Source organism: Haliotis rubra, unplaced genomic scaffold (assembly GCF_003918875.1).
Source record: "Haliotis rubra isolate DU_JTF1 unplaced genomic scaffold, ASM391887v1 Scf775, whole genome shotgun sequence".
Taxonomy (NCBI): Eukaryota; Metazoa; Mollusca; class Gastropoda; order Lepetellida; family Haliotidae; genus Haliotis; species Haliotis rubra.
Genome location: NW_025767496.1, coordinates 12,130 through 37,088, shown reverse-complemented (window position 1 = coordinate 37,088; position 24,959 = coordinate 12,130). Strand labels below are relative to the sequence as shown.

General features: G+C 41.1%; 1 protein-coding gene across 1 annotated transcript; it reads left to right on the top strand.

Annotated features, from left to right (window-relative positions):
- Positions 1–472: 472 nt before the first annotated feature.
- LOC124260770 (homeobox protein 2-like) lies at positions 473–23,862 on the top strand. The gene is made up of 15 exons (XM_046695088.1): positions 473–545; positions 1,183–1,325; positions 11,676–11,855; positions 12,624–12,764; positions 13,926–14,088; positions 14,531–14,639; positions 17,133–17,536; positions 17,858–18,358; positions 18,875–19,065; positions 19,268–20,247; positions 20,322–20,497; positions 20,724–20,977; positions 22,166–22,995; positions 23,163–23,404; positions 23,459–23,862. The coding sequence occupies exons 1-15, from the start codon at positions 473–475 to the stop codon at positions 23,860–23,862; spliced, it is 4,791 nt and encodes a 1,596-aa protein (XP_046551044.1).
- Positions 23,863–24,959: the final 1,097 nt, after the last annotated feature.

Here is a 24,959-nt window from a genome sequence, read left to right as displayed (position 1 = left end):
GAACATAAATCTTATTGCTTGTTCGCTTCGTGCAGTGTCGCCACTGCTAAGCCCAGTTTCATATATAAATAGACGGCGTGTGGATCTTTATTCGCTACTTTAAACATATTAAGAGATGTTTAGATAAACATTATCTGAATAGTGGAATATATCCTTTACGATAATGCGAGAAAGCAAATATCTCCGCCAAAACATAACTCATAACTCAAGTTGAAAATGCATTATGTTTCAGACAAGCACGTTATACGCTTGTGTGGCTCCAATGACACCTTTGTATGAAAGATGAGCTTTTTCGGGTTGTATAGTGTAATCACCAGGTACGATCTGGAGGGTTTAAGATCAGCATGTGGGTCGCGCAATAACCAAATCACTGTGGCCCATCAATCACACAATACCCTGCTTCAGACACCCGCTCCATGACGGGTCAGAGTTTTCGGGGAGGGAACCGCCATCAGCGTCAGCCATAGGGAGGATGACTCACTGCAGTGGGCTGACCCACGAACAAGTGGCACAACCCACTCTGTCGATACTGTTTCGGGAGTCAAGTAGGTATCTTCATGGCATCTGTAGGTATTCTGTCTCACCTGTGTCTTTGATGTACCAGTGCCTTGTTCTTGAATCAGTATGGATTTCAGAAAGGAACTACCTGCATTTCGTGAATGAGATAAATATGAAGAGTAAAACACGCATCGATTACCTTTCTCGTGGGAATCAGTCGTAACCGTGTGACCAGGGGATAGAGTTTGAACACCTTGTCACGAGAAGCGTCATAGGTAAGGGAGTTATCGTTTAATTATCCATGCGGGCCATTAAGGAGCTATTATTTTAAGTTACTGTGTTATTACTGAGGAATACCATCTTGTTCAAAGCCACATCTCCTTGTGAGAAATATTTTGAAATTAAATTGGGCTTATTTATAAATACTAATAAGGTAAATATCTAAACGTGAATATACTTGGCAAATGGTCATTTAACTTTGCTTATACACGATAGTTTCTATTTGACTGAAACGTTTAGATATCATCATAATTTAACGGTATAATTTTCCTTTACCTGGAATATGGAACATGATGTTCATGTACGATGTAGTAGTACATGCAGTGATTGTTATTACAGAGAGTCCTCATTGCATTGAACTGAAAATGACCTGTTGCCAAGTCCTCTGGTCCGTCTTGCTTCTAGCCACATGCATGTGGTCAATCAGGTGTTCGCTGCTTCCCTTCGATGGTCACACACCCACCCCGGAAACGGATGACGGTTCCAGCCCCTCCCTCAGTCTTCAGCCGCCTTTCACATTTTATGGAACTGCCTACAATACTGCTTATGTAAGTATTTTTCAGTGAACCCCTTGTTTTGACAATGGTAATACTGTACAATAGACATTTTATCTTCTAAAAGTGCATTATTCTTTTATATGAAAGTTCTAGTGTATGCAGTTGGTATTTGTTCTCAAATCGAAGTATTCCTCATGCAAAAATGACATTACTGTAAATATATATGTTTTGAATAATTTGTTAAAAGCCATATCAACTGAACCAGTCTTGTTGTTGAATGCTGTTTACACAGTATGTAAAACGAACTTCGTTCATGAAAGTTCATAAATTCCAGTGATGCAAAAACAAAACTTTATACTTGCAGCTGTATATGTAGTCATAAATTTGATGATACCTTTCATCAACAGTAGTTGGTTCCAAAAGGAGAAATTAAACAAGATATATATTCAAAACCGAGTTAATACATTTGATGTGGTTTTGAATAATTTGTAAAAATATTGTAAACTTGTAAAATTCCATTGATAATTCCGCATGCATAAAACGTATATGACTCCTTTGAAAGCAAAAGTTAAGATAGATTGATTAATACATTCAGTGGAAGTAGTAAACTGTAGATAAAGCATAAAACGTGTGCTTAAGGTTGTTGTAGTCAGATAAGTGTGACCGTATACCTTTCAGTGCCTCATCATATATTTATAATATTCATGAAGTATTTTGTTTGGACAATACCTATCCCTTATCATCATGACCCCTGTGGGTGACCACACTTAACGTTAAGAGCCTTCAGATGCTATCACAGACGCACGTAGAGAGACACACTGTAAATGTCTTCTCGGCGACGTATGTGTCGTCATATCCATATGACTGATATAGGCGCGGCTTCAGGACTTCAACATCGATATGCGTCACTGAAAGAAACAGCATTCAGAATCATGCACAACTGAACTATATTCAGTTAAAAACATACCACCGTCCGAATTGTATATTTCATCGCATATAAGCGAAGAGCTCAATAACGAAAACTTCATATTCAAGTACATAGCTCCAGACTAAAACGGTTTATTTAATATGTACTTATTTAATATGTACACGGGATCACCTATGAACCATCTTTTAACAGTATATATATTGAAGAATATATATATATATATAAGATATATATATATATATATATATATATATATATATTCATTATTGATATATATTATATGTATTATATATATATATATTGAAGAATATACATAGTATTATTGATATAAACATACATATATATGTGATGATATAAATATATATATATAAATATATATATAGTTTCATTATTGATATAAACATACATATATATGTGATGATATATATATATTGAAGAATATATATAAATATATATATAGTTTCATTATTGATATATACATATATAACTGTAACTGCTACAATCACCCTGAAGAGTAAAGAACGAAACATGTTTTCTGTTTTATTGATCTATATATATATAGTTTCATTATTGATATATACATGCATATATATATGTTTGCATAATGAAATAAACCGTATATGTCTGCTATTTACTTGAATGTGGTATTATCGTTATTGAATTGTTCGACCATGTTCATATTATATATGTTTATGTTATTTCGACTTTTATCACATATAAGCCAGATTCTGTTACCTCCGTCTAACTTCTATCACACATCCTCACACCATAGGCACGTCAATGTGTATTATGTTAGCACATATCTATCACTCATCCTCACACCATAGACACGTCAATGTGTATTATGTTAGCACATATCTATCACACATCCTCATACCATAGACACGTCAACGTGTATTATGTTAGCACATATCTACCACACATCCTCACACCATAGACACGCCAATGTGTATTATGTTAGGGCATATCTACCACACATCCTCACACCATAGACACGTCAATGTGTATTATGTTAGCACATATCTACCACACATCCTCACACCATAGATTTTGCGTTAGCACCTATCAAACACAAGATTTTGCTGTTTATTATGAGGATTTTTTCTGTAACCGAGTACACATGTCCCATCAACACTGTTTGATGTGGATGCAAGGACAGTATCTATCATATGTAGCTCGTGTTGAGATGAAGACAGGCTGTTTGGTCGGGACATAATCAGGGTGTGTTAAACTCTATGTGAAGTTTTCAGGTGAAATGCCGGAACATATTTCTCAAAGTACATCTGCATAGTTGTTTTTAAATCCTGTGGTACAATATACAACCATTAAAATGCTTTAAGAATGGATTATCATATTCAAATATAACATTGACAAGAAAGGAGGACTTTGTGGACCGACCATTTGATAACTGGTGTGTCAGTGCTGTGGTTGTGTCTGGAGACTACATATCTTTCTCAACAGTCTGAAGCATTTTGATAATTAAAATAGTCCGCCCGTCCCTATTTCTTCAGTATAATGACTGTTCGATGCAGATACAGATAGCTGTGTCAAAGAAATGGTAGTATCTAAATCCGAGAAGTATCATACTCTCATGCTTGTATTGAATCGATGTTAGTACTCTATGGGTACTAAGTATATTACCTCGGTTAGGGTTTTCCTGCCGTAGCATTACATAAATAGCTGGATTATATACATTGTATACCTAAAGACACAAATAAAGGATTGCAGGAAAATTAAAGTGTTCCTTTATTATTTTCCAGCTTTCATCACCAGATTTGAATAGCGCTGTGGTGATGAAAACTGGAAAGCAACAAAGGAACACTTGAATTTTCCTGTGATCCTTTATGTGTTTCGCTCAGTATATTTTCGGACGTCGAACTTTTTCAGGGTTTGTTCTCGCTATAACGAGATGGGTTGAGTCACCTTGGCATTGTAAATACTCGGATGATGGCTTGTGTTTAAGACAACGTTTTCACTACTAGGTTAGTTACATGGTTCACATCGGCATGTTCATACGGGTCCGAAAACCCATACTGCGATGAAATATGTTGACAGAAGAGAGAATATGATGGTTAAACTTTTGTGTGTTGCGGAATTTATGTCACGGTTCTTTCTGGTCTACTTTCATTTAAGATTCTCAAGGACCTGGCGTATTTAACTGACAGTCCATTTTAAAATGCTGATATTTTGCAACACTTCCTTGCATCTTGCAGTATACATCAACCGCTAGGAAACACATTACGCGATGTGCATACGGGCGTAAAATAAATGTTCCCATAAGCTATATGTAATTTGCCAACTGAATAACTCCTTCAGAAACTTCCAACCCATGTACAGAGTAACGACTTTCACTGTTAAACCTTATGAATACGTTTATATACTATTACGCCATCAGTTGACAGTTCCCATTTGCAATATGCAACTGAGGGCAACAGAGGGCAACAGAAAGTATACTGAATTTGTTTTATGCAGTAAAAACTTTAAAGAACTGTTTCACCATCACTTCAATTTCACCATCACTCATTCCAGTAGGCTAACATCTAGTCTCTAAAATGAACATATTTTACAGAAAAAAACCTTCAGTTGCAGAACTGTGGAAATTTAGACTTGCCATATATTCTAGGATGCATGGGCTTTCTTAGATATATTTGTTTCAGGGTCTGTATGACAGGTTATCATTCCTGCAATAGTTAGTAAAAGGTAATTTTTGTCTATGTAATTTTATGGAAATCTATATGGGTTCAATAAAGACTGGCTTTCTAAATAAAACTGCAACCGCATGGCCCCTAGCCTATTCCTTAAGACACTTTGCGTTCAATAAAACCTAAACAGTGTATTCATACATCTGCTACATCTAACGTATCCATTGATCAAATTCTATGGGTGTTAAAAAACACACATGTAGAAGTAGAGAACTGACTGCTCCAGTGAGGGTAGTTCCTTGTCGCTAACACTTATAGATATTTTCTACTAAGCATCAGCCATGCTATATCATTCGTCAAGTATAGTGTCTTTCGCTTGATGATGTTAGAAGCACGCTGAATATACCATTGCTAAACAGAAACACATGCTACATAATAAGAAACAAACTAATCAAACTGATATTGGAGTAATCATCCATTATCCAATTATAGCGGTATTTTTATATCAAGTTAAAAGGTTGGTCCCTTTATCTGCAGCCTACCCTAACTAGAAATAAATTATATATTGACTGCTCAACTATCAAACAACTCTCGTACCGTTAACTAAGGCTGGACCAACCACATCGACATTCGAGTTATAGGTATAGCAGTAAGCGACATATACATGTGCTTGTTTACCTGAGACATCAAATCACATGCACTTAAAGTAAGCAATTCACATGAATTATCAAAACAGCTATAAACAGGAATCTGAAAACTTTTTTCTCCCCTAAATACTGTATTATGATTTGCCTTTTTCCTTTTGAATCTACATACGTTTTGGATTATCAATTTTGCTTTCTTATAGTGCAGAAAGGTATTGGCCTGAAATGTGTTTGGCTCTTTCGTTTATGACTGTTATCTATCGATCTTTCGGAGATAGATTTGATGAAATGATGAAAATTATATGTGGCCAGGGATGGCTTTTGCAAGCTATGATGACATATGTGTATGCACTATATTAGAAAGAAAACGTCAGAAAAAGACGTTTCCCAACATATCTCACTGCCTGATGTATAGATATATTTTCGTTTCGGTGAAATACAGGTTACAGGAGAAAACATGGGCTTTAATGTCATGTATTGTTGACTTTGTATACTGTTAAGACTATGATTATAACGTTTTCTTTAGACTATCGAGGCTACGTTGGCCATATCATTTATAGGCTCAGGACGTAGGTTTGGTTTGGTGTATTAAATCTCTTAATAGTGTTGAAGTAGCTACCGTTGGCTCTAGGGATCGATTTCAAGGTCGAACGTTGCTGCTCTGCTGCTTTCAAGTAGAAGTACTATACTTGTCTTTTACATGTCTTAAGTCTCCGCGGCTCATTGTTTTCGTTTTCAAAGAAAAAAACACTGCTCGTGTGACGGTCTGGTTTTCGTTTGCGTGTCTGAGTGACGTAAAACGACTCACAAATCAAAGTTTTTAGACCCATTGCAGAATACATAGTGAGTGATTCTGTGTCCACAGAAGACCCCGAGTCTTCTCCTTCACTCCACATGACTGAATCTATCACCAAAGTGTCTCCTAGTATAAAGCCATTAAAACTTATAAACTCGTCATTGGGAGATTTACGAGTTTGTGTGTGTGCGAGGCAGTGATTATAGATCTCCATACCCGGGACGTGGTTCACTGTGCAGCAGGATGTGATACAACGGGGATCGGCGTGTATTACGTGTAGTAAAGTATCCGAATACTTAACATAGATGTGGTTGTCCGTGTAAGGCTTGCAGAGCAGAGCAACACACTATATCTCGCTGCGAGTGACATTAGCTATACCAAGGATTTGGTGATTATATATAAACTTTTAAAATATGTATTTCCAGTGAAAGGAACCGGATTGGTAAACAAGCACAAGCTTATGTGAATACCGCTCAATGTACAATGTGAATGCTATATACATGTTGTAAAAACGAGAATAACGCCAATCATTTTTAAACAGTATATGCCATATAAACAAATTATTTTGGATGAAATCATTACATATCAAATATATAAATATTAACATATCAAGTTTCAATCTGTGAATCTTATAGAGGGATATTGTAAAGTTGGTACTTATTGGTGATCCGAAACCACATGTGATATAAAATGCAAATATTTCCTTTCGTTTTGTAATCCTATTGCCCCGATAACCTCTTTGCAAACCCTGGGTAAAAGAGAATATAAAGAAAAATGAATTATGCATGCATATGACAGCATAGGCACACATAATTATGCAACGTGACTTTTTGCTCTCGCTAGTGAATTTCATCGCAGCCTTCATGGACTTCTACTGTCAACTAAACAAAGATTATTAATATCTGAGATTATTGTTCCGTGAATGTATTTCATATGGTCAAATTGAATACATACCTACGGTCATGGTATTTCGCTTTCACATGTATTCTAACATTAACATATTCTAACACATTAAATGTCGTTTATGTCAAAACATATTTTCTTGAAGATGACACGTTATTAACATCAGATAATATTTCAAAATGGTGTTATTCCTCATGAACCAGTGGAAATATTTTGGTATATGTCTCGAGAAGGTCGAAGGTCAAGGTCACAACTAAACCCCACCCATCTGTTTGTTTCGCTTTCTCAAATTGAAGTAAAGCTGTCATCAGTTTTTACCTTCTTGCTACTTTGCCAGCTGCTTCCAGTTGAATCAGTCAATACCTTTCGTAGCTTTCTTGACTTTATCCACACCCTACCTCTAAAGGACATTCTGATATTTGCCTCAAAACGAGAGAGATTTTAGGACAGAGTTGATCTTACAACAGAATGTTTCACTGCTCTCCACGAATTAATGTTGGAAGCTGAGCGTCAAATGTTATCAATGTGGATTTCCAATTTCATATTCTAACAGAAAATCCAGCTGCAGATGTCTGTGTAACGGTAGAGGCGTGGTGTTGTTAAGCGATGGTAGTATGAATATCTGTAGTATAAATATCTGGATGCATTGGCTGCAATGAGCAAGCGATATTAACGTGTTTTTTTGTCCGGGTTTATCATGACCAGCCAAGTTGAATCATTGAGAAATCACTTTTTAACCAGTTCTCGACGATTTGTATGTCAAGAGATGATGTCCCAATATGAGGATTTTGTCGCTAAAGATCATTAGCAAGATCGCTCATGTACAAGAAGGGACTTCTTCTTCTGTCATTTTAAACTCTAGTATAAGCCATTTAACCATACCAATATGTTACACGCCACACCGTAGTGTTCTGGAGATTGACGATGTGGGTGTGGAGTTACCTGAAGAATCTGTATATCCTATAATGAATTTTGATAATTTCCAGTAGTCGACACTGATTTTGTTGACATGTGGTCCCGAAGCATGGCCACCTGTAAAGCCATGAAACTTCAAATGCAGTCATCATTCACATGACATGTTGTGTCTGTTAGAGGCCAAGGTCGTTCGTCCGTGAAGTGATGTAAACTGTTGTCTTCCAGTAACTGTTCCTCACGTCCTGGATACGAGACCTGTTGCAAACAACTGTTACGTTGTCGGCAGGAGTTATCTTGATGTAGGTGTGGTCTGTCTCTACTTGAAATGATTAATGGCGTGGGGGAGGTCTTGGGAGCTTAGTTTCTGCTATTGGAAGTACTTGAAAACAATGCTGGTTAATACTCTAGGTGCGTGGGCCCGGAGAGCGGAAGGTCGCGGGTTCGGTCCCCGACCGCGTCATACAAAACGACGTTAAAATATAGTACTTGTTGGTCCCTGTCTGGCGCTCGGCATTAATGGGTACAACAAGGACTGGTTGGCTCGGAGTCAGTATAATGTGGGTGATTGGGGTATTCATGGTATCTCGTGGGCTAGCATCTCAAAACCAGCTTCAGTCTGGGCTAAAACTATAGCCGCACATACACATACACACGCATGCACGTCGTCATATGAGCGAAATATTCTCAAGCACGACGTTAAACCCAATTTCACCTCACCTAATACTCTAGGTCTGATAGATTACGAAGTGATTTCATGTTTCAATGGTAATGAACTCTCATTTTGGGGTATTTCCTTATGGTTGTTGAAAGGGTGGAGAAGTAATTGGTCTTCTATGTGATTTTGGTCCTTTGGACTTCAGAAGACATATTTTCAGGTCGCATTACAATAACCCTTAAGTGTAACTACAAGAACATATTGTGTAGCAACATACTTCGTCTTTGCTTGAGGATAAATGTGACGGTGTAAATAAGTCCAAAAGGTAAACATTATGAACAACATAACATGATTGCACAAACATTGCAAAGTTAAAAATGCAAAACAGAATTATATATCCATGGTAATCCCAGTAGTTGCAATAGTTTGGTTGTGTTCATATATCGTTGATATATCCGTGTTGTGTCCATATATCGTTAACAAAGTCCAGCCTGTGCTAATATATCATTGTTGTGTCCATCTATCGTTGAAAGGTCCAGCTTGCGTTGATATATCCGTGTTGTGTCCATCTATCGTTGAGAAGGTCCAACCTGTGTTAATGTATCCGTGTTGTGTCCATCTATCGTTTGAGAAGGTCCAGTCTGTGTTAATGTATCCGTGTTGTGTCTATCTATCGTTGAGAAGGTCCAGCTTGTGTTATTGTATCCGTGTTTGTGTCCATCAATCGTTGAGAAGGTCCAGCCTGTTTAATGTATCCGTGTTGTGTCCATCTATCGTTGAGAAAGTCCAGCCTGTGTTAACATATTCGTGTTGTGTCCATCTATCGTTGAGAAGGTCCAGCCTGTTTTAATATACCCGTGCTGTGCCCATCAATCGTTGAGGAAGTCCAACCTGTGTGAATATAGTCGTGTTGTGTCCATCTATCGTTGCAAAGGTCAAGTCTGTGTTAATGTATCCGTGTTGTGTCCATCTATCGTTATGAAGGTCCAGCTTGTGCTAATGTATCCGTGTTGTATTCATCTATCGTTGTGGAGGTCAAGCGTGTTTATGTATCCGTGTTGTGTCATCTATCGTTGAGAAGGTCCAGCCTGTGTGATTGTATCCGTGTTTGTGTCCATCTATCGTTAAAAAGGTCCAGCGTGTGTTAATGCATCCGTGTTGTGTCCATCTATCGTTGAGAAACTCCAGCCTGTGTTAATGTATCCGTGTTGTGTCCATCTATCGTTGAGAAGGTCCAGCCTGTGTTAACATATTCGTGCTGTGTCCATCTATCGTTGAGAAGGTCCAACCTGTGTATATATACCCATGCTCTGTCCATCAATCGTTGAGGAAGTCCAACCTGTGTTTATATAGTCGTGTTGTGTCCATCTATCGTTGAGTAGGTCCAGCTTGTGTTTATGTATCCGTGTTGTGTCCATCTATCGTTGAGAAGGTCCAGCTTGTGTTTATGTATCCGTGTTGTGTCCATCTATCGTTGAGAAGGTCCAGCTAGTGTTTATGTATCCGTGTTGTATCCATCTATCGCTGAGAAGGTCCAGCTAGTGTTTATGTATCCGTGTTGTGTCCATCTATCGCTGAGAAGGTCCAGCTAGTGTTTATGTATCCGTGTTGTGGCCATCTATCGTTGAGAAAGTCCAACCTGTGTTGAAATACCCGTGCTGTGCCCATCAATCGTTGATTAAGTCCAACCTGTGTTTATATAGTCGTGTTGTTTCCATCCATCGTTGAGAAGGTCCAGCTAGTGTTTATGTATCCGTGTTGTGTCCATCTATCGCTGAGAAGGTCCAGCTAGTGTTTATGTATCCGTGTTGTGTCCATCTATCGCTGAGAAGGTCCAGCTAGTGTTTATGTATCCGTGTTGTGGCCATCTATCGTTGAGAAAGTCCAACCTGTGTTGAAATACCCGTGCTGTGCCCATCAATCGTTGATTAAGTCCAACCTGTGTTTATATAGTCGTGTTGTTTCCATCCATCGTTGAGAAGGTCCAGCTTGTGTTAATGTATCCGTGTTGTGTCCATCTATCGTTGAGAAAGTGCAACCTGTGTTGAAATACCCGTGCTGTGCCCATCAATCGTTGATTAAGTCCAACCTGTGTTAACATATTCGTGCTGTGTCCATCTATCGTTGAGAAGGTCCAGCTTGTGTTAATGTATCCGTGTTGTGTCCATCTATCGTTGAGACGGTCCAACCTGTGTTAATATGTCCGTGTTGTGTCCATGTATCGTTGAGAAGGTCCAGCTTGTGTTAATGCATCCGTGTTGTGTCCATGTATCGTTGAGAAAGTCCAGCCTGTGTTAATATATTCGTGTTGTGTCCATCTATCGTTGAGAAAGTCCAGCCTGTGTTAATGTATTCGTGTTGTGTCCATCTATCGTTGAGAAAGTCCAGCCTGTGTTAATATATTCGTGTTGTGTCCATCTATCGTCGATGAAGCCCAGTCTGTGTTGATATGTCCTTGTTGTGTCCATCTGTCATTGAGAAAATCCAGTTGTTCATCGAGATTATATTAGGCATACTAGCAAAGTTATCGGTAAAGAGTTCCGCCAGAATTCGGTCCGCCAGAATTGACTGTGCTGGCATTCTCTCTTCTCGCAGAGGCTCAGAAAGTGTCAGCCCACTTTCTGTATGTGTCCCCCGTCAGTATATTTCAGGGTGCCCCTTGATACAAATACAGCGCTGTAGCTGTAGCTAAACCACGCATCAGAGGTACATATATACCAATATGAAAACACCAATTGTTTCTCATGAGACTCTTTTGTATGTCGTTTCATTTAAGGAACTTACTGCTGCGTAAAGGTTAATTATTCCAATGTTGGTTCTTGTAATTTTAAGATCACGGAAACACGAATAAGAGAAACACTCTTCTCGGGTAATACAAAGGACAAAAGATGTTTCAATGCGGTAATTTTCAATTGCAGGTGAACAATGATGGCTCTGTGACATTCCTTAAGGCCGAAACATTTCAGAATACGATCGATGACCCCGGAGACACTCCAGCAGTGTGCGCTCTTTGCTGTGACATAGATGTATCCGGGGGTGGAACCGTCTATTACGTCATCAATACCTCGCTAGCATTACGACAAACTATAGCAGATGACGTAAGGCGATACCAAGAATACCCGGCAGACTATACTCCAACCTGGGTGCTGCTGGCGACGTGGGCTGACGTCACTACATTTCGCACAATCGACAACAAGGCAAGCTGTTTAAGAGTGTGTATGTGTACATCACATACCTGTGCTTTTCTGCTTGGTAGGAGAGATCTGCGCGTGAGGTGGTTCTAAGAAGTTGTTATCTATGCGGTGAAAACCTGGAAACATTAATTAATCGAACAGAAATCACACGTATTCGGCATGCCCAGAGGATGCAACTGTGCACGGCAAATTGAGTCGACTTTAACAACTTCACCGTGTACACGACAATTTAAGGGGCGGTTGGGTAGTCTAGTGGTTAAAGTGTTCGCACCCAAAGCCCGGGTTCGATTCCCAGCATGGGTGCAATTTTGAGAAAACCATTTCTGGTGTCCCCCGCCGTGAAATTGCTGGAATATTGCTAAAAGCGGCGTAAAACCATACTCATTCACTCACCATGAAAATGTTCATTTCCATACAGTACTCGGCGATTTCATGTACAATTTGCTGGGTGAGAACGGCCGGCAATAATGAGCGCTGGATGGCCCATGAGGACGTTTGGATATAACACACTTAAAACGCTGTAGCCAGTCTTATGTGTGACCTGTTGATAAATTTCGAGGAATTGCTGAGTACCGGTGTAACTGGTAGCAGATCGAATAGTTACTGGTTGCCATTAATATATCTGTGAACCGCTGAATGATCACTTGTATTCTTTTTTTTCTGTTGCTTTAGGTCGACACATTCCAGATCACAATGGCCACGGATGGTGCGGCATCAGTTGTGATATTGTTCTATGAAAGATTGGAATGGGTTTATGATAATTCTGATTTTGCCGCAGTGTATTACCGTACAGAACCTACTATCCGTACACAGGTATGCTGGTGTTGTTTTAAAACATAACATAGTTGTTACATAACCATGTAGGAACCGCGGTCCAATATTAAATATGGATTATTATTATCACTATTCTTGTGAGGGAGAGAGTTCGTTCACCGTTTGTAAGTTTAATATGGGAAAAAAGCTGAGAACTAGCTGTGTAATATTCTCTCTGACAGTGCCTGAACCATATTAATCTCTCTTCCGCCCACCCTCTTCTGTACAAGAGCCCCAAATTAAAAAAACGTAGATATTCCTCTGAATGTCCTTGTTAATATAAATGTAGTTATTTGTATACATCACAATTTGTAGAGATTAAGCATTAATCTTGTTATATCAGTTATTTATATACGTTTGCTTAAGTCCATTAGCATGAGTTCATTGCCAAGTGGTATTATGGTCTGTCTGGGGGATTTGAACCCACGACTAGAGCATCCTGGCGCGACTATTTCAAGTTCCTCATCACATCGAACTGCAGTGCCAAAAGACTGTCCACTAGATGCTGTTCTGGGCAGCAAAGCATATTGTAACACATTCCTCGCAACGCGGAAGACTCGGGCTCAATATGTCAGGCTACAATGATTGTCTCCCTTCGTGACAGTGCTTGATAATGGCGACCCTCTATACTGACGCATTGATCAGCATGAGGCGGGAGGGCGGGAGGAGCAGGGGAGGGGAGGGGAGGGTTACAGCTGTTGAACAACACAGTTAGCTGTACACACTTTATGTAAATATACATCTTGAAACAGATACAACAATTTTGGTATTGTTAGTAAAGTCCCACCCACAAGGAATAAACTGATGTGTTAAGTCGCTTCTTACAGGTACCATACCGTTGACCAATTGTATCCAAAGTTCAAAGCATCATGGTTGACATCGAAATGCCAACAAGCAGTTTGGAATATGAAATCCAAATTCCACGTTAGGATGTATCAAAGCTCGATGTCCTGGGTGTTCTTGCAGCCATATTATCATCAATCGGTAACCTTCATCCCGACTTCATGACATTTCCTCTATTACGTCAAATGGCGAAAGGACAATACAGTTAAATGGTTTGTCGTTTCTGATTGTATTAAACAGCCACTAAAGGAAGATTATATATCACCCCACTATAAACCTTCTATAGTCCAACTGTATATGTCCACTAATTGTGTTTAGAGCGCGCTCATGGCCGGGGATGGGGTGAGGTCTTACCAACTGCCGGGATCCAAATCTGATGAACTCATCAACATAACTCAACTGTCTAACGTTGGTGTTGCTGGCAAATTCATCTTCCGAGTTGACGATAACATCGTTCCCGTATCCCTCCGTGCCACCACAAGTAAGTTTACAGTTGTTGGCATTTCCTTCTGCTTCGTAATTTCATTTTATTACACATTCGATATGGTCCAAGTTTAATTGTCTTCACACAGAACAGCCCATTCGAGTGAGTGAGTTTAGTTTTACACCACACCCAGCAATATTTCAGCTATATGGCGGCGGTCTGTAAATAATCGAGTCTGAACCAGACAAGCCAGTGATCAACAGCAGGAGCATCGATCTACGCAATTGGGAACTGATGACATGTGTCAACAAGTCAGCGAGCCTGACCACCCGATCCCGTTAGTCGCCTCTTACCACAAGCATGGGTTACTGAAGATCAATATTCTAATCCGGATCTTCACGGCTGAGCCGATTCGAGCACCTGCGGGTTTACCCTAAAGTGTGGGAGTGAATGGGTGGGATGTTACCCCTCTTAGATCTAATCCTGCACTTTCATCTAGAACTGGACTTCAGTGTGGTAGCATCATCGCAGTATGCTCCAGGCTACCACGTCTCCTCTGTCTGTGACAGAAACAGAAATGTGCTTCTTGAGAGATCAGGTAGTTATAGGTAATGTAATCATACACTTGACAGGAAACTGTTCTACTTATTACGATGACGAAGGCCTTTCAAAGTTGACAGGACTATCATGGTATTTGGTCTTTTATGCCAAACAGCATCCGTGCTCTTAATCAAGGCAGTTTATAAATTCACCCTTCTAAAGTTCCTAATCTTCACTAAATGAATTTCTGTTGATATATGTCTAACACCTGGGTTTTGTTTGCAGAGGTCCATGTTTTTATGTGCATGACTATGCGTATCTATGATTGGTTGTGCTATCGGTTTGTGCATGTATTTTAGAGATGCATGTTTTCCGTGTAACCATGTCCCTCTTACCATGGAAACTATATACTACTCACACTTTGCTAGGTTCACAAACATTCACAACTTTACTTAAACGTAGATTCATAATTTGAAATTGTATCCATTTAAAACTGGATAAATTTTAATATGGTAACCCCTCTTTAGGCAAATAGTCACTTTAATCTAACCTTATGCACCTGATACATGAATAACCATAAAAAATGGTTTTCATGGCACCAGTCAGCCATTTGCAAGTCATGGAACGAGTCATTGACAAGTACACAACACCTGTCAATAGCAGGTATGGGTTCCACAAGATGAAATGACATACTGAAACGTAGGATCCATGCTTACAATAAGCTTAGATATTTAAACCAATTTTGACCCCATATCATAGTTTTCTGTTGAATCCATGATTTGATCCTTAGCAAAGTGTGAATAGTAGATATATAAATTCCTTCGAGACAATGCAGTAAACTACCAGGCAAAGGAAAGTTACTTGACGTTACTTGACGTTTGTGAGATTTATAATAATTATTTTTGCAAACAAAAATAATTTTCCAATAATTTGACTGAAAATTCATTGTAATACTGGTCTTGCATTTGCCGCAATTCAGTAAGAAAGAGTCAAGTGGTTACAAATTAAAAATCAGAGTTCATTCAAAAAGTACAAGTCATAAAGAATCACATAATGAGACAGGAGTCAGGGGACACGTCGTCAATAGCGAGTGTGACCACCCGTGGCATCCATACACGCCAACACACGTCTCCTCATTGACTGTGTCTGTCGACGGATGACGTCAGCAGGAATCCTGTTTCATAAGTCCAACAGATCCTGTTTAAAAAGTTCCTGCCGGTTTGCCTGAAATTGTTGCTATACCGTTAATCTCACTGACTTCATCATCACACTGTTATTTTTCAACGCTAATCCTATCTAATTTGCTTCGTATTATGTTTTTATCTTTGTACATTAACACACATACACACTCCCACACACACTCCCATTTTTGACCTCGTCGTTACAATATAAAAATACTGTTACCTTTGTACATTAATCCTATCTAACTGGCTTCGTGATTATATTGTTATGTTATCCATAAAAAATGTGTCATGTACGTCCAACTTCTAAATGCCTTTCAAGAACTAATTTCTCATTTTGACAAGTCTTACTTACCGTTCCCTCGCCCATCGCCATACCCTCCACTCCGCACGTTTCTATTACAAGGCTTCAAAACAAATGTCCATGGTTTCAGGTGCTGTACAGAGTACTGCTACACCAACCACAACAACAGCCGCCGATAACACTGCATCAGCGACAACAACGTCACCGACGTCTACATCAACGCCACGTTCAGGTGCTACAACACTATACACGTTACCTTTTCTTTCTAAAGTTGTGAAAACATTTGTGTTTGTATCTTTAGTGATTATATTGTAAAGTTTGTAAAGTACTAGCAGCCTTCATATCTACTAATAATGATGATGATGATGACCTAGGTCATTATGTTATTACACTGATTAGTTTCGTAGGAGGAAATGTGGTTTAGTTATGACACACACAGTAAACACTCGTTTAGTCGAACCTCAACATTGTGTCGTTTTTATATATCAACCGAAACTAGCATCATGGTTATTTAATCTTTGAAAACAACTGGATAATTGTTACATTGCTATTTTCGATCTAGATCGCTAATTACATGACGCATATGGGGTGTGATGACGGACTACCCGCAGCGGTATCAATATCACAGGCCTTCCCGCCACAGATTGCAACATATCTGAAAACCGTCATCGAAAGTTTTAATTAATCCAATTTGATTGAAATCAAGCTCAAACATAACATTTGGAACATTATGTTACATTGTCCACAATCCACGTTTTCGACGTGTCATACATTCATGCATGATGAGTTTATTGTACCTTACACACATAATCGTACCTAATGAATTTTGAAAAAATGTTTGAAGTGTTTAACGTCTGAATCAAATACTTCAATGTCAGATACAACATCGGTAACAGAGACCTCCACGTCAGATACAACATCGGTAACAGAGACCTCAACGTCAGATACAGCATCGGTAACAGAGACCTCCACGTCAGATACAACGTCAGTGACAGAGACTTCCACCCCAGAGACAACATCGGTAACAGAGACTTCCACCCCAGAGACAACATCAGTAACAGAGACCTCCACGTCAGATACAACGTCAGTAACAGAGACATCCACATCAGATACATCAGAAACAGAGGCGTCCACGTCAGATTCAACATCAGTAACACAGACGTCCACGTCAGATACAACGTCAGTAACAGAGGCCTCCTCGTCAGATACAACATCGATAACAGAGATCTCCACGTCAGATACAACATCAGTAACAGAGACTTCCACCCTAAAGACAACATCGGTAACAGATACCTCCTCGTCAGATACTACATCAGTAACAGAGACGTCCACGTCAGATACAACGTCAGTAACAGAGACATCCATGTCAGATACAGCATCAGTAACAGAGATCTCCACGTCAGATTCAACATCAGTAACAGAGACTTCCACCCCAGAGACAACATCGGTAACAGAGACCTCTACGTCAGATACAACATCAGTAACACAGACGTCCACGTCAGATACAACGTCAGTAACAGAGGCCTCCTCGTCAGATACAACATCGATAACAGAGATCTCCACGTCAGATACAACATCAGTAACAGAGACTTCCACCCTAAATACAACATCGGAAACAGAGACATCCACGTCAGATACAACATCAGTAACAGAGACGTCCACGTCAGATACAACATCAGTAACAGAGACGTCCACGTCAGATACAACATCAGTAACAGAGACGTCCACGTCAGATACAACGTCAGTAACAGAGACATCCACGTCAGATACAGCATCGGTAACAGAGACTTCCACCCCAGAGACAACATCAGTAACAGAGACCTCCACGTCAGATACAACGTCAGTAACAGAGACATCCACATCAGATACATCAGAAACCGAGGCGTCCGCGTCAGATTCAACATCAGTAACACAGACGTCCACGTCAGATACAACGTCAGTAACAGAGGCCTCCTCGTCAGATACAACATCGATAACAGAGATCTCCACGTCAGATACAACATCAGTAACAGAGACTTCCACCCTAAAGACAACATCGGTAACAGATACCTCCTCGTCAGATACTACATCAGTAACAGAGACGTCCACGTCAGATACAACGTCAGTAACACAGACATCCATGTCAGATACAGCATCAGTAACAGAGATCTCCACGTCAGATTCAACATCACTAACAGAGACTTCCACCCCAGAGACAACATCGGTAACAAAGACCTCAACGTCAGATACAACATCAGTAACAGAGACATCCACCCCAGAGACAACATCGGTAACAGAGACCTCTACGTCAGATACAACATCAGTAACACAGACGTCCACGTCAGATACAACGTCAGTAACAGAGTCCTCCTCGTCAGATACAATATCGATAACAGAGATCTCCACGTCAGATACAACATCAGTAACAGAGATTTCCACCCTAAATACAACATCAGTAACAGAGACGTCCATGTCAGATACAACATCAGTAACAGAGACGTCCACGTCGTCCACATCAGTAACAGAGACATCCACGTCAGATACAACGTCAGTAACAGAGACATCCACGTCAGATACAGCATCGGTAACAGAGATCTCCACGTCAGATTCAACATCAGTAACAGAGACTTCCACCCCAGAGACAACATCAGTAACAGAGACCTCAACGTCAGATACAACATCAGTAACAGAGACTTCCACCCCAGAGACAACATCGGCAACAGAGACCTCAACGTCAGATACAACATCAGTAACAGAGACTTCCATCCCAGAGACAACATCAGTAACAGAGACCTCTACGTCAGATACAACATCAGTAACAGAGACTTCCACCCCAGAGACAACATCGGTAACAGAGACCTCTACGTCAGATACTACATCAGTAACAGAGACGTCCACGTCAGATACAACGTCAGTAACAGAGACATCCATGTCAGATACAGCATCAGTAACAGAGATCTCAACGTCAGATTCAACATCAGTAACAGAGACTTCCACCCCAGAGACAACATCGGTAACAGAGACCTCTACGTCAGATACAACATCAGTAACACAGACGTCCACGTCAGATACAACGTCAGTAACAGAGGCCTCCTCGTCAGATACAACATCGATAACAGAGATCTCCACGTCAGATACAACATCAGTAACAGAGACTTCAACCCTAAATACAACATCGGAAACAGAGACATCCACGTCAGATACAACATCAGTAACAGAGACGTCCACGTCAGATACAACATCAGTAACAGAGACGTCCACGTCAGATACAACATCAGTAACAGAGACGTCCACGTCAGATACAACGTCAGTAACAGAGACATCCACGTCAGATACAGCATCGGTAACAGAGACTTCCACCCCAGAGACAACATCAGTAACAGAGACCTCCACGTCAGATACAACGTCAGTAACAGAGACATCCACATCAGATACATCAGAAACAGAGGCGTCCACGTCAGATTCAACATCAGTAACACAGACGTCCACGTCAGATACAACGTCAGTAACAGAGGCCTCCTCGTCAGATACAACATCGATAACAGAGATCTCCACGTCAGATACAACATCAGTAACAGAGACTTCCACCCTAAAGACAACATCGGTAACAGATACCTCCTCGTCAGATACTACATCAGTAACAGAGACGTCCACGTCAGATACAACGTCAGTAACAGAGACATCCATGTCAGATACAGCATCAGTAACAGAGATCTCCACGTCAGATTCAACATCAGTAACAGAGACTTCCACCCCAGAGACAACATCGGTAACAAAGACCTCAACGTCAGATACAACATCAGTAGCAGAGACATCCACCCCAGAGACAACATCGGTAACAGAGACCTCTACGTCAGATACAACATCAGTAACACAGACGTCCACGTCAGATACAACGTCAGTAACAGAGGCCTCCTCGTCAGATACAACATCGATAACAGAGATCTCCACGTCAGATACAACATCAGTAACAGAGACTTCCACCCTAAATACAACATCGGAATCAGAGACATCCACGTCAGATACAACATCAGTAACAGAGACGTCCATGTCAGATACAACATCAGTAACAGAGACGTCCACGTCAGATACAACATCAGTAACAGAGACATCCACGTCAGATACAACGTCAGTAACAGAGACATCCACGTCAGATACAGCATCGGTAACAGAGATCTCCACGTCAGATTCAACATCAGTAACAGAGACTTCCACCCCAGAGACAACATCAGTAACAGAGACGTCAACGTCAGATACAACATCAGTAACAGAGACTTCCACCCCAGAGACAACATCGGCAACAGAGACCTCAACGTCAGCTACAACATCAGTAACAGAGACTTCCATCCCAGAGACAACATCGGTAACAGAGACCTCAACGTCAGATACAACATCAGTAACAGAGACGTCCACCCCAGAGACAACATCAGTACCAGAGACGTCCACGTCAGATACAACATCAGTAACAGAGACGTCCACGTCAGATACAACATCAGTAACAGAGACATCCACGTCAGATACAACATCAGTAACACAGACGTCCACGTCAGATACAACGTCAGTAACAGAGACATCCACGTCAGATACAGCATCGGTAACAGAGACCTCCACGTCAGATTCAACATCAGTAACAGAGACCACCACGTCAGATTCAACATCAGTAACAGAGACCTCTACGTCAGATACAGCATCAGTAACACAGACGTCCACGTCAGATACAACGTCAGTAACAGAGGCCTCCTCGTCAGATACAACATCGATAACAGAGGTCTACACGTCAGATACAACATCAGTAACCGAGACTTCCACCCTAAATACAACATCGGTAACAGAGACCTCCACGTCAGGTACAGCATCAGTAACAGAGACTTCCACCCTAAATACAACATCGGAAACAGAGACCTCCACGTCAGATACAACATCAGTAACAGAGACCTCCACGTCAGATACAACATCAGTAACACAGACGTCCACGTCAGATACAACATCAGTAACACAGACGTCCACGTTAGATACAACGTCAGTAACAGAGGGCTCCACATCAGATGCAACATCGATAACAGAGATCTCCACGTCAGATACAACGTTAGTAACAGAGACTTCCACCCTAGAGACAACATCGGTAACAGAGACCTTAACGTCAGATACAACATCAGTAATTCAGACGTCCACGTCAGATACAACATCGGTAACAGAGATGTCCACATCAGATACAACGTCAGTAACAGAGACCTCCACGTCAGATACAACATCAGTAACAGAGATCTCCACGTCAGATACAACATCAGTAACAGAGACTTCCACCCTAGAGACAACATCGGTAATAGAGACCTCCACGTCAAATACAACATCAGTAACAGAGACGTCCACGTCAGATACAGCATCAGTAACAGAGACTTCCACCCTAAATACAACATCGAAAACAGAGACCTCCACGTCAGATACAACATCAGTAACAGAGACATCCACGTCAGATACAACATCAGTAACACAGACGTCCACGTCAGATACAACATCAGTAACACAGACGTCCACGTTAGATACAACGTCAGTAACAGAGGGCTCCACATCAGATGCAACATCGATAACAGAGATCTCCACGTCAGATACAACGTCAGTAACAGAGACTTCCACCCTAGAGACAACATCGGTAACAGAGACCTTAACGTCAGATACAACATCAGTAATTCAGACGTCCACGTCAGATACAACATCGGTAACAGAGATGTCCACATCAGATACAACGTCAGTAACAGAGGCCTCCACGTCAGATACAACATCAGTAACAGAGACGTCCACGTCAGATACTACATCGGTAACAGAGACGTCCACGTCAGATACAACATCAGTAACAGAGACCTCCACGTCAGATACAACGTCAGTAACAGAGACATCCACATCAGATACATCAGAAACAGAGGCCTCCACGTCAGATTCAACATCAGTAGCAGAAACGTCAACGTCAGATTCAACAGCAGTAACAGAGACGTCAACGTCAGATACAATATCACTAACAGAGACCACCACGATAGAGACAACATCAGTAACACAGACGTCCGCGTCAGATACAACATCAATAACAGAGATGTCCACGTCTGTTACATCTGCAACTGACACTTCCACGTTAGAGGCAACATCGGTAACAGACACCTCCACGCCAGATACATCTGCAATAGAGACCTCCACGCCAGATACAACATCACTAACAGATACCTCCACATCAGACACAACATCAGTAACAGAGGCCACGTCAGATACATCTGGAACTAGCACTTCCATGTTAGAGACAATATCGATAACAGAGAAGTCCACGTCAGATAGAACATCAATAACAGAGACCTCCACGCCAGATACCACTTCAGGAAGAGAGATTTCCACGTCAGATACAACATCGGTAACAGAGATGACCACATCAGATACATCTGTAACAGAGGCCTCAACGTCAGATGCAACATCAGAAACAGAGACCACCGTGTCAGATGCAACATCAGTAACAGAGACCTCTACGTCAGATGCAACAGTTACAGACACCTCAATGTCAGATGCAACATCAGTAACAGAGACCACAGCGTCAGATGCAACTTCAGTAACAGAGACATCCACGTCAAATACAACATCGGTAACAGTGACCTCCACGTCAGATACAACGTCAGTAACAGAGACATCCACTTCAGACACATCAGAAACAGAGGCGTCCACGTCAGATGCAACATCTGTAACAGAGACCTCAACATCAGATACAACATCGATAACAGGGACCTCTACGTCAGATACGACATCGGCAACAGAGGCGTCCACGTCAGATACATCTGAAACAGACATTTCCACGTTAAAGACAACATCAGTAACAGAGACCTCCACGTCAGATGCAACATCAGTAACAGAGACCTCCACGTCATATGCAACTTCAGTAACAGAGACCTCTACGTCAGATACGACATCGGCAACAGAGCTGTCCACGTCAGATACAGATACATCTGGAACAGACATTTCCACGTTAAAGACAACATCAGTAACAGAGATGTCCACGTCAGATACATCTGCAACTGACACTTTCACGTTAGAGACAACATCAGTAACAGAGATGTCCACGTCAGATACATCTGCAACTGACACTTCCACGTTAGAGACAACATCGGTAACAGAGACATCCACGACAGATACAACATCGATAACAGAGACCTCCACGTCAAATGCAACTTCAGTAAAAGAGACCTCTACGTCAGATACGACATCGATAACAGAGACGTCCACATCAGATACAACATCGGTAACAGAGACTTCCACGCCAGATGCAACTTCAGTAACAGAGACCTCTACGTCAGATACGACATCGGTTACAGAGACTTCCACGCCAGATGCAACTTCAGTAACAGAGATGTTCACGTCAGATACATCTGCAACTGACACTTCCACGTTACAGACAACATCGGAAACAGAGACATCCACGTCAGATACAACATCAATAACAGACACTTCCACGTCAGATACAACATCGGTAACAGAGACCTCTACGCCAGATACATCTACAATAGAGACCTCAACGTCACATACGACGTCGGTAATACAAATGTCCACGTCAGATACAACATTGAAAACAGATACCCCCACGTCAGATATAACATCAGTAGCAGAAACGTCAACGTCAGATATAACATCAGTAACAGAAACGTCAACGTCAGATATGACATCAGTAACAGAAACGTTAACGTCATATACATCTGCAACAGAGACTTCCACGTTAGAGACAACATCGGTAACAGAGGCATCCACGTCCGATACAACATCGGTAACAGATACCTCTACACCAGATACAACATCGGTTAGAGGAGCATCCACGTCAGATACAACCGCAGTTACAGAGACGTCCACGTCAGATACATTTGCAACAAAGACTACCACGTTAGAGACAACATCGATAACAGAGACCTCCACGTCAAATTCAGCATTTGTTTTAGAGACGTCAGCGTCAGATACGTATACAGAAACAGAAACGTATACTACAAACGCAACTTCAGTAACAGAGGCCTCCACGTCAGATACAACATCTGTAATAGAAATCTCCACGTCAGATACGACATCTGTAATAGAAACCTCCATGTCAGATACAATTACATCGGGTCCAGGATCACCTACATCTGCTTTTTCGTCATATGTAACGTCAACTACATTTGCTTCATTACCCGGCATAGCGTCAACAACACTTACTTTGTCGTCCGATCAAACATCGACTACACCTGTTTCATCATCGGATACAATCTCTGCTACACCCGCTTCTTCATCGGATCTGCATCGTCTACAGCTCTCCATCGTTGGGTTTAAAGTCAACTGCACCTGATTTTTCATCAGCATCTGTCTCTCCGGATGTTGATGCAACGAGTGAAACTAACGAGAGATCTCAGAGTTCGACATCCATTCCATCATCCACATTGTCAGTTGTAACCCCACATCTAGTTGGAGCGGTTTTGGCAGTTATTATTCTGGTGGCGGTTGGAGTGTTGCAGATCGTCCTGTCGTTACAATTCATACAGACACTCAGGGAAGGGTTTCAACGTCGAGGACAGCGAAGACCTGGAGGAGAGCGACGGAAAAGCATACCAGTACAGATTGTGACGTCAAGCCCTTGGTTCCAACAAACTTCACCGTATGGCAAACCACTGAAGTAGCACAAACGTATATCTGCGCCGATACTCATTTTTGGCACAGCACTGGACAAGCTGAAACAAAGCCACCACTCGCACATCCAACAGGTCACGGTTAACACGAATCTATGTGTGATCGTTCAGGTGAAAATCAGAGAGACCACGTGACAACCTGAATCGCATCCTCCACGTAAACAAGAACAATTAGCGTACCAGGTCACAGCATGAATCTCAGTGTCGACGTCCATGAGCTTATCCAGCATCGGACAAACACCAGTACCA